Genomic DNA, 11,705 nt, shown 5'->3' with positions numbered 1-11,705 from the left:
TAGTCCCAGGCCAATGAGAACTCGCCAATTAGCTGGGCCGGTCAGCGCGCGCAGTTTTGCACAAAACCCCCTGCCGTTTGCCCGAATCAACCCGCTTGCCTGGAACCTGCCTGGGTGTGTTTGGTTAGTGACCTGGGATTTTTCTGCCTGGTGAAGTTGCCTGGGTACGCTGCCTGGCTCCGGGCGTAGCAAATCGGACGCCTAGCCCTCTCCCCAACCTGCCTGGGCAAGATGGCCCCACTTATAATTTACTATACCCCGTAATATATGGGCAAAGCACTTTCCCCTCCACCTCCACTCACGTTTCCCCTCCCCATAGCTCACAATCTTCTCTCTCTCTCTGGGATTGTTCTTGAGAGAAGGGGAGAAGGAATTGCATGGGAAATTGATTATTGGCTTTGCTTCTTCTTTCCCCCAACAATATTTCTAGTTCCTAGTCAGATCTGGTGAAATCGTGAAGATGAGACTGCAATTTTTACCCTATCATGTGTGCCACGATTTGCTGCCCCCTTCTCTGTTAATTTGTTCTTGTGATTAGAACATGCTAGCATGAACGCATCTAGTGCTTCTTTTCATTTGGCTTCTTTTTTTTACTTGATTGGAAGCTACAACCTTCCAGATCTGAAGAAACCTCTTACTAGAGTAATAATCTAGTAGTACTTTGCATATATGTGTGCACGCATGTAATCTTAAATCTAGCATAGAACAATCTCTCTATTATTGGTTCTACTGACTACATATACGTACATCTCACTTGTTTCTTATACATTTATTTCATCTAATATTCAGATGTATACGGAATCTGTCCATTATGTTATCAAGAAACGACGGACGTTAGGTGTTCTAGCTGTAATGTTGGCCATTGTCCGGTGGCGTCGTCGACGTAGACATTACAGTCTTAGAATGTCTCGAAGAAAGTATGGGCCATTGGTTGATAGAGATCTGGAGAGGCAAAAAAAGTTGAATGACCTGTACAATTCAACCGATAAAAATTGCATCAGTCAACTCCGGACGACGGGGCCGCTACGCAGTGGGTTTGATGATGTGAACAAACAAGTGATGCTCTCCCAATCTACTCTAGATGGCTTATCGGTAATTATCTCATACAAATTATCTATTTGTCGAGTGTTCAACTACTGATGTGGAACTAACAATAAAATTCATGTAGGCCAATGATCGTGGAATTCTCTCTAAACCGATTCAGTTCTACGACAAGTTGAAGGAATTATTTAGTGGCTCGTCGGCAGATGGCTCTTTTATGCAAGACCCTTTCTCTGCAGCTGAAACTGACAATGATGATAAGGTAAAAGATGACATGATGAATGATATGTCCACCTTTGTTGAAGCGAAGGGTCCAACAGGTCATGACTCGGATAAATTAGATACAGATAGTGATGATTGTGAAGCGGTGGCTGCTCTTGCTGCAACTGATAGTCAAGTTTCCTCGTCCAATGTTGCGGCTCTAAAGCCTAACAAGAAAAGTTTCAAAAAAAGTGCAAAGCCAAATACTCTGCCACCACCACAAAATGATAAAGCTAAAAGGTCAAAGCCAAGATCATCTCAAGCATCACAAGATGACACTAATATGGATGTGCTGCTCACAAGTACTTTGATGGGCATACGAGAAACCCTTGCAAGTCCAGTACAGACGGTAGCCCCAAAGGACCCGAATGCTCCTTTATGGGACATGCTCAAGAAGATTCCGTTGCCACCTGATGAGAGGATGTCGGTCGGGATGCATCTATGCAAGCCAGAATTTGCAGTCCATCGAGGTTTTCTTGTCAGCATGGGTCAAGAATACCTAGAGCGTTGGGTGTATACATACTTATCTGACAATTATCCTGCTGGCAAACGTGTCGGCGATGATCTTGTTGGTAACCTTGGAAACAAAGATCCTGCTAGTAACCTTGGCGATGATCCTGTTGTTAACTCTACCCCTTTCTGAGTAAGATTGATTGGTGGTCTACCATATTGTTGGATCCTTTTGGTTGCAAAACACTAGTTTCTAAGTAGTCAATGACTAGCTTTTGGCTATGCACAACTGATGCCTAAGTAATGGCTGATGGTGGTATTATTTTGCTACAGCCTTCTGCTTAGTTTCCAAGTAGTATCAGCATGCATGATATGATTATTAGATGCTAATGTGAAAGCTGTGTTGCTTTCTGACTTTGGATAAGTTTCTAGGTAGTATCAGGATGAATACATAATTAGACTTCTGGTTATGTTAATCCCATAAGGATAATTTGTGTATCTCTTGCATTCCAGATGTGCTGGACAATGAGTATTAATCAAATGTAATGCACTTTGGTTATTCAACAGCAATGTTGCTGTGTATCTTAACTGATTGGCCAAATAATTTTCTAAACTGATTGGCCAACTAAGTACGTTAAGCAGTAGCAGGAAAATCTCAAGGCACTCGAGGACGCAACCTCCAGAGCATCCAGTCCACGGTGCTCATCGGGAAGTTGTGCACAGCCGCGCCGGAAGGCGTCGGCGGCTGCTGCCCACCATCGTCTGCAGCGGCCGTAGCTGGAAGCACGACGCCGACGACCGGGAAAGTGCTGCTGGAGGTAGAGCTCCCCTCTTATTGTTTCCCACATCCCCTTTCTTTCAAAATTCTGAACCCAAAGATACAGATCCACCGACGTTGCGCTCAGTCATGAATATTGCATCCTTGCACACCTGCATCAACAAGATGTCTATAATATCTACCTGCATGCTTAGGCTAGCGCTTGTGTACGCCCATGTTGTCGTATGCTTCCAATCGGTTCGGAAGAAATCCATCTTATATGTGCATACCCGTCAGAAAGCATAAATCACTCTGGTGAATCGCTTTGGGAGTTCATGGTTGTGCCAAAAATTGGTACCAGATCACAGGTTGTTCGTCCATGATTTTCAAAAAGCAAGTACAAGATCATGGTGTTACTGAAGTGGGAAGACAATTGATCTATAACCCAGTTGTGCGTCAAGCCTGTGTCAATGGTGTTTCCAACGATCAACTATCCCCCTCTTTTGTAGTATTGACAAAAACTGTGCTAATGTTGCTACAGTTTCATCACCAAAAAAGAGAATCCAGTTTTGTTAAATTAATTTGTATAATAATATGTTCATTACTGAACCTGAACAAGGAGTAGACAGATTATAGTTTCTAAAGCTTCTCTGTCGGGATGCATAGGCGAGAAGGACAATTGGAGTCGCCGGCGTCGCTTATGGAGCTCCACACCATTGCCCAGTTGTACAATAGCATGTGCAATCTTCTCCATTCAAGACTAATAAGTGCAAATTGTGAACTCTTTGCCAAACAAGAAGATATGAGGATCAGGCATATAGGCCCCAATAAGGTAGCTATATAGTAATTCATGTGTAGTAGTGTAGATTATGGTCACACTTTGTCTAGGACTGCAGATAGCTATGTCAATAAAAATGGTTATTCTGCATATTTTCTGAATTTTGAGTAAGGGCTTCATGTATAAGGTATGCATGCAGTAGTTTTGACTTGGGGCACTGATCAGTTCTTCACATGCAGGAACGTGGAGAGGTCAATCTGGTCGATTGTAGCCACAAGGTGAGTGGCTTGATCCTTAATTAATCCAGTTAGATTTCATGGATTATTGATTAGTTTTTTAGCAAGCAAATTTTTGTACATCTGATTGTAGGGATACTGCTGTAGTATTTGGGGGAAAGAGTACGTCTGCACCTGATGGTGATATGCCAAAGTTTTGTATTTTCTAGGTAAATTTGCTACATGGGAAGATTCCTCAATGGCAAAAATACACCATGATAGTGATAATGATATACGGAGTACATCCTATGCTGAACAAGAGCAAGACAGAAAAGAGTAAAATATTCTCTCCGAAGTAATTACAGATTGCTTCCAGTGATTTTCAATTCCAAGTAATAAAGAATATAAGGTTACAATTCATCACCTGAAAAAACAGATCTTTGTAGTCATAGTAATGTCTTCTCCAATTGATCATACCGAGCCATGGTCCAAATTTTATCTACAATAGGAAACACACGATGATGACATATCAGATATTACAAATCACTATATGAAATGTTTAATTTTTACTTCCCCTTGTAACGTTAGCTTATCTAGCAAATTTCTGTTATTCTGTACATCTGATTGATAAGTTTCAAATAGTACAGGAACCATATATCCAGATATAATTAGAGTAGGGATCGACACTAATTAAACCTCTTGACACGCTCATTTGAAAGTCAAGTATGTTTATGCAGCAATGCCTTATTACTCCTACAGAAGATACCATTACTGCAGCTCATAGGAAGAGATATTACACCATCAGTTGAGTTTAGCTAAATCTGCAGTTTTCATTACAATGCATGAATCTTATTTATCTCGCTTCAAATGAACAAACAAGAGAGGATGAAGTACCCATCTTCCAGTCATCTGGCAAGCAACAGTCCAGTGGATACTGCAGACCTTCTTAGCAAGCATCATCGAGTGCCATTGTATCTTGAATAACACAATTGTACAGGGATCTTGAATAGCATATCAAACGAAGGCACGCCTAATTGAAATTATGGTCACATTAGTACACGGTAAACTGCACAGTACGAATTAAAATTTAAGTGCAAAGATAGGATAATCCAGAGTTGACACGAAGTAATGTCTAAGGACTAAGATCAAATTAGAATTAATCCTGACAGTAAATACATCAATGAGAATTCATTTCACAATAACATAGCTCATACCAGTGGAGGCATCGAACTGTGCCCATATATTTTTGCGCACCCACGCCCGCTCCTTGTTGTCTTGTTGCGGGCATCCGCGCTGGGTCGCTCGTGAGCATGCTGAGCTCGAGCGCATCCTTCGGCACTTCGGCGAGCAGATTCGAAGAAGGACGGGGAAGAGCAGGGGCGTGGAAGTCCCTCACCTCCGACGGAGCCTAGCGCTGGGATGCTCCCGTGCATGCCGAGCTCCTCTTGGTGGCAGTGGGTACGAAGGGGAGGGGTGGCCCGAGGAGACGGGGAGAGGAAGAATGGGGAACGACGGGGAGAAATGTGACGGCCGGTGGGATTTTTTTTAGGTGAAGCGGTGGGTAGGTAGGTAGGTGACGGTGTGAGGGGCCTAACTGAGGGAACCGTCTCCCTGTCCATTGATATGGGCCAGAAAATTATCAAAAGCCCGATCAATCCAGCCCAGCCGTTCGTCTGATGCCGGATGCCTAGCGCTCGGCTGAGTTTTTTTTACCTGCTAATTCACGATTGCGTTCTTGAATCGGAAACCAAGCTAGCTGCTAGGTAGGCAACGAATGAATCATATCAAAAATTAAAGTATTTGTAAAGGTGTAGTTAGATTTCAGTTGACTAAGACTAAGTTGAGTGATATTAGCATGTTTATTTTTTTAAAAAAATCACCTTTTTTATTTGGATTTATGATTTCTAAATTTAACATGAATATATTTGTCATTTTTCAATTGAGATTCAATAATTATTTTTATCTCTCTAAAAAATCCAATATTTTATTATCCCTCTAAAAATACATGAAGACGGAGGAGGATCTCCTCGATAAATATTACCTTTATATGTTAATATAAGACATTTTTTCAGTTTAGTTTACAGAGGGCGTAGTACATAATGTTGTTTAGTTGTTGTTTTTAAAAAAATTATGTAACAAATTATAATAAAGTTATGTGATCGTGAATTTATTGTGAAGACATGTGTTGTCGATTGTGTATTACACGCGCACTCTCATTGTTGGGCATGAGACATATTTCGATGGCTCGATAAAAAATCACTAAAAATAAGATTTAAAATAGATTTTTTTTTATAAATTATGATACGTGCGTTGCACGTGCACGCTTACTAGTACATATGAAAGATTAAAAATCAAAAGCCAAAAGAAAAAAAGACGTGTGTGGAGCCACGCACCCGCATGCCACAAATCCTCTCCACCGTGCCAAAAATTCTCTCCCGTGTACAGAATTTCCTGCAGAGGTGCCATCCACAAAGCAATGTTCGGAGGCTCTCTTACTCAGCACTTGCCTCCAAACCTTCTGGAAGGCATTGGCAGAAAATCTGTCGCATGGGATGGTTCTGAGTTCTGACCATGGACAAGCTGCTTCGGCGAGGATGGCAAGGGGAGCGCGATCTGCTCGATGCGAGGTTCACGGAAGGAGGTTTTTTTTTTTAGGGGAGTTGGCGGGGCATCTTCTTCAAACTGTTCCTTTGCTCGCCAGGTTTGGACGATACCAACTTGGTCTGGTTTTGCGACCATATCGCCTATGGAAGGTTTGGTTTACTCCTGGTGGCCGGATTGGGCCTAAAAAATCCCTAAGGCCAACCGGAGAAAGTTTGATGGAGTAGTTGCTTACACTTTTCGACAAATTTGGAAAGATAGGAACAGGAGGGGTTTGATAACAATTATTTAGCTGTCCATGACACGTTTTTTTAGGATTGAGGAGTCGATCAGAACGAGAGAGCTGGCATCTTCTAGAGTTGTTCAGGATGACAGAGGCTAAGGCCATCACATCCATTTGTAACCGGGCTTCGGCCAAAAAAATGGGTTTTTCCCCTCCTAATAGATAGGCAGATAGGAAACGCTCTTGCCAAAGTTTCGAAAAACAACTATTCGACGGAATCTACTTGACTAGAGTTATATAAACGAAAAATCTATTATGCCAGCTAAAAAACGATCATGATTATATTGATTAAAGAAGACAAGCTGATGTGGTATGCTGGATCCAAGGGTGGGTCACCTCATCTCATCTCTGGTTCGTTGTCCGTCGGGAGAGATGCTGCTACCTTGGACGCACAGTCTCTGAGCAGCGGGGGGCCGAATAAGTACAACAAGCTGAAGGCGACGAGGTTCCATGACTTCCTGTTGAACTGAAAAAGTTGCTCTGCCCCGAAAGCAATACGGCCCAAGCCACACTGGCACGGCCCAAAGGACGCCCGCACTTTCTTCTTCCTGAACACGAAAGGCAAGGGGGTGGGTGGGGGCGGGTGGTTCCTCTTCGGTACGAACGAAGAAATTTCGAACAAAAGGATCGGAACTCGTAGATAATATAAAGCCAATATGCAAAGCGGTCAAAGTAGGAGTCGCAGGTACTAATTATGATGTTCATGGGAATGTAGCCAGGGATCGTCAACAAACCTTAGCTATTCATTGAATCCTTGGAGCAGCTTTCAAACGACGTATAAGCTACATGATAAGCTTAGAGAAATGTTCATTTGCTGAGATACTGGATGCTTACCGAAAGAGAGGAATTTCATGTAAGAGAAGGGAGAATCTTCATGGACTGGCTTCCACCAATCGGAGTTACGCGCATTTCAGATGGTGGTAAAGTGATACCGCATAAGGAGCTCTTCCTCATTCAGACATACTCAACAAAAGTAAGAAATGTTTGACCCTGATCCTTTGACGCGGGCGGTGATACGTATCGCGTGTAGTGAGCGGTACGACCGCATCGTTCACGCTTCCTCCTGTAGCCTGTATCCAGTTTTTCTTCTTCCTTTTTTGCAACTCTGTTTTTTTGCGAGAAAACTACTAATCTATTTATTTTAATCATGACAGTACAATGAACATCTGAGATAATAAAAATTACATCCAGATTCATAGACCACCTAGCAATGACTATAAACACTGAAGCGAGCCGAAGTCGCGTTGGCGTCATCGCCCCTTCCTCACCGGAGCCGGGCAAAACTTGTTGTAGTATATAACCGGGAATTCGCCGTGCTCAGGCCCCATAGGACCAACGCACGAGAACAGCAACCGCCATTGACGAGTAGCATAGATCAGAATGATCCAACCTGAAGACACACGAACGTAGACGCACCACCAAGGACAAATCCATTGGAGAGAAACCTCCACACGCCCACCGATGATACTAGACGCACCACTGGGACATGGCTAAATGGGGAGAACCTTATTCCATCTTTACCGAGCCGCCACCGTCTCGTCTTTCTGAGCAAGACACAAGCTCTAAAAGAACTCGAATGAGTATCTAAAAATGTAGCTCTCCCGTCAGCAAGGGCCGGGATCCACCGCACCGCCACGGCCCTAATTCCACCGAAGACAAGGTGGACGTGCAGCCTTTGCAACTCTATTTTTGTAAAACTCCCAATATATTAATTAATTTAAAATATTCATACAACCGTTCATCACGGCATACGTCACGCACGGTGGAACACTATTGAAAAGGACACCGCCAGACCTATTTTCAAAACGAAACTTTCCAATCTCATGAGCCACCAGCCCGGCGATTGATTTTTTAGATCTTAATATTTTTAATAAGCTTAATGATGCTAAGACCTTGTACAATGCAAGGCATTTAAGAAAGGTGCTTAGAGAAATAAACCAACATTTTTTAGGCACCCATGTTTGTTTGTAGAGGGTAGATGTTTAATTCGACTACTCTCCTATAGAATTAGGCATTGGTGTGTTAAAAACCTCGGTTTATTTTTCTAAGCACGGCCATAAGTACTAACCATTATACAAGGCCTAAGCGCTCCAATCTCAATAAAAGGGACCCGTCAAAAGTTTTATTTGCAAGATAGTAAGCCACAAAAGAGCAATCAGATTCTAAAGTAATCAGTTTGCTGAGGCTGATACCAATATAGGGACCCGCGAGATACGCATGAAATTCTGCTTCATCAACACCAAAGCACGACCGGATATAATTCCAAGAGGAGATGATGACTTGGCCGGTATGATTTCTAGCAATAACCTTCACACTACCAGTATTAATACTCTCCACAAAACTGGTGTCAACAATATCTTAATGAATTCAGAGGTAAGAGCATGCCAAACCCCTTCATTCCTCGCAGAAATATCAGTTCCCTTCAAGACATCGACCACCCCCTTACCACTCTCTGAAAGATTTCCCAATTGCTTTTCACAAAGATTGCCCATCTGCTGCAATTTTTATGGGAAGCAATTGGGCATGTTATTCATCTTTTTATTGGCTCTCTCTTAAACTACGTAGTTTTTTGGTCGAAGTCGTTCCTAGGAATAGCAATTTTGTTTTTTTATATTACCTTCATCTCAAAAAGTTTGTCTTTTTGTATCTGGATACATCCGTGTCTAGATAAATCTAACACATAGTTTTTGAGACGGAGAGGGTAGTAAAGAGCTAGCCGCCGGACGGAGAGGGTAGTAAAGAGCTAGCCGTCAGGTCTGTCAATAACACATTAATTAAGCGGACTGATCAAATACGAGACGTCCGTTCAAGAAAAGTCGAACAACGCTTGGTAGCAATCAGGGCTTGAATGACAATTTATCTAAACAAATGTTCTTCCATTTGAAAAAATGTTTGAGAATTCAAAACAATTCACGAATTAAGAAAATGTTCATTAACTCAAAAAATGTACGTGAATTCTTAAAAAATAATGAATTCAAAAGGTGTTGGCAAATATGAAAAAAATAGAGAATGAAAAAATGTTCATGCAAATTCAACAAATGTTCGTTAATATAAAAAATGTTACTTAATTAGTATATTTTGCAAATTTAGAATATTCTAAAACTTCTAAAAAATGTGAAATTAAAAAATGTTCATGAATGTGATAAAACAATAGTGAATTAAAAATTGGTCCATGAAGAAAACAAGAAAAGGATAAAAATGAAGCATTAAAAGAAAAGAGAAAAAACAGTAAAACTGATAAACCGAGAAAAACTAGTGGACATCTGGCTTGTTTTGTCACAAGTAGGTCATCCCCTAGTACTATGTCAGGAACTCGACGCTAGCTCGTCGGCTAGCACCGCAACCAATTATCGAGGACAATAGGGACCGAATCCCTTGCGATCTCCCTTTTTATTCGCTTATTACCATTTTAGTGTTTGCAAGTGGGCCGACCTAGTTGCCTGCGCGAGTCGCTATTTCCTTCAGCAAGAGCAAATTCCATCTCGCTTAAGGCCATATATATCTCCCGAGGAGGTGCGTGACCCCAAATTACTATTATGCGCCTTTAGTGCTGGTTATAGGCTATTGTGCAAACCGGCACACAACCCCCTCCGCCTTTGCTCGGCCCATTTTATTTTATCTTTTTCAGCAACATTCAAAAAATCGACGTATGTGAGACTCGAACTAGTTGCCTGCGCGAGTCGCTATTTTTCAAAGATCTCCCTTTTTATTCGCTTATTACCATTTTAGTGTTCGCAAGTGGGCGAACCTAGTTGCCTGCGCGAGTCGCTATTTCCTTCAGCAAGAGCAAATCCCATCTCGCTTAAGGCCATATATAGCTCCCGAGGAGGTGCGTGACCCCAAATTCCTATTATGCGCCTTTAGTGCTGGTTATAGGCTATTGTGCAAACCGGCACACAACCCCCCTCCGCCTTTGCTCGGCCCATTTTTTTTTATCTTTTTCAGCAACCTTCAAAAAATTGACGTATGTGAGACTCAAACTGTGAGGTTCAAAACCCAACATGATAACCACGTGGGAGACCTCACCTGCTATGTCAAATTCCTTCTTTGTTTTCCCTCTTATTTTCCTTCTCTTTTGATTTTTTGGGCCATTTTTTCCTTTGTTTTCCTTGGGTTCTTTATGTTAATTTATTTTTCCTGTTTCTTTTACCCTTTTTTATTTTGCAAGTGCATGGAATTTTTAATAATCTGGTTCTCTTTCAAATTCGTGAATCTTTTTTAACTCGACGAACATTTTTTCAAATTTCACGAACTATGTTTTTAGTTTGTTGCTAACTCTAATATACTTTTTAAAAATTGCATGAACCTTTTCAAATTCATGAAATTTTCAGTATGTTTGCAAAATAATACTTTAGTGATCTAAATGATCTTATATTTCTTTACGGGAGGGCTAACAATTAAAAATATGTGAACTTTCTTTCATAACCGATATACTTTTTCCGAATCCATGAGCTTTTTATTTCAAAATCTATGAAGTTTTTCAAGTCCGTGAACATTTTTCAAATTTGTGAAAATTTTTCCAAATCGATGAACGTTTCGCAATCTTTTTTCAAAGTTGATGAAATTTTTACAAATGCATGTTTTTTCAAATTTAGAACTTTTTTAAAAAAGGATGAACTTTTTTTGAAATCGATTAACGTTTGACAATTTGAGAACTTGTTTCCAAAAAAATATGAACTTTTTAAAATTCCTAAACATTTTCTCAAATTCTTGAAGAAAAATGATGATTTTTTTCTTAAATTCATGATTTTTTAAATTCATGATTTTTTTTTGCAAATTTATGTTTTTTCTATTGAACCTGCGTTTTTCATGAATTTTTAAAATTATTTATTTTCCCTTAAAAACATGTATGTGTTTTTTCGAGAACCAGCAGATATTGGTTTTTTCCTAGATAGTGAGGAGGGACCGTGGGGTTTTTTGTGGGGGAAATCAGCGAATGAGGTGGCTCGCGAGCGGGCGATCGCAGCCAAGCGATTATCCTAGTGGGCCCTTATAGGTGTGGCTCACATGAGCGCCAGTTTCCAAAACCAGCGCTGAAGGCGCTAATTTTGAGCACTCTGCCTGACCTAAGGTGATCAATTTTGATCAAAGCCTGATACCTTTGCTGCCGCAGCTGCTGGTCGCTCGCCAGGATGCCATCCACGAGTCTTCATACGACTAGACCCCGGGACACATCATATAGCCAGACCTAGTAGGAGACTAAGATGCAACCAAGTACCGTTAGTAGTTACTAGCGCATATAGAAAGTACTATTCACGCTATATTGTCGTCATAGATTTGTTTTTTTTTCAAAAATGCTAGACATACAAAGATTTACAA

General features: G+C 41.1%; 1 protein-coding gene and 1 long non-coding RNA gene across 4 annotated transcripts; one reads left to right on the top strand and one right to left on the bottom strand.

Annotated features, from left to right (window-relative positions):
* The first annotated feature begins 310 nt into the window (after nt 1-310).
* On the top strand, nt 311-1,966 carry LOC119287263. 2 transcript variants are annotated; one of them, XM_037566783.1, is made up of 3 exons: nt 311-487; nt 790-1,092; nt 1,205-1,966. In XM_037566783.1, exons 1-3 carry the CDS (start codon nt 461-463, stop codon nt 1,943-1,945), a joined length of 1,071 nt encoding a protein of 356 aa, XP_037422680.1. In that variant the 5' UTR covers nt 311-460; the 3' UTR covers nt 1,946-1,966. The 2 variants fall into 2 exon arrangements, with proteins under 2 accessions (XP_037422680.1, XP_037422679.1); XM_037566782.1 differs by having other exon boundaries at nt 1,169-1,966.
* A 445-nt stretch (nt 1,967-2,411) lies between these two features.
* LOC119287264 lies at nt 2,412-5,041 on the bottom strand. Of its 2 annotated transcripts, XR_005140800.1 has the most exons (4): nt 4,717-5,041; nt 4,397-4,532; nt 3,927-4,001; nt 2,412-2,682 (listed from the first exon to the last, which is right to left on the bottom strand). It is a non-coding gene; the product is annotated as an uncharacterized LOC119287264 (long non-coding RNA). The 2 variants fall into 2 exon arrangements; XR_005140799.1 differs by lacking the exon at nt 2,412-2,682 and having other exon boundaries at nt 3,763-4,001.
* Nucleotides 5,042-11,705: the final 6,664 nt, after the last annotated feature.

Source organism: Triticum dicoccoides, chromosome 4A (assembly GCF_002162155.2).
Source record: "Triticum dicoccoides isolate Atlit2015 ecotype Zavitan chromosome 4A, WEW_v2.0, whole genome shotgun sequence".
NCBI lineage: Eukaryota > Viridiplantae > Streptophyta > Magnoliopsida > Poales > Poaceae > Triticum > Triticum dicoccoides.
Note: the sequence above shows the minus strand (reverse complement) of the source record. Positions and strands in the feature narration are given on the sequence as shown.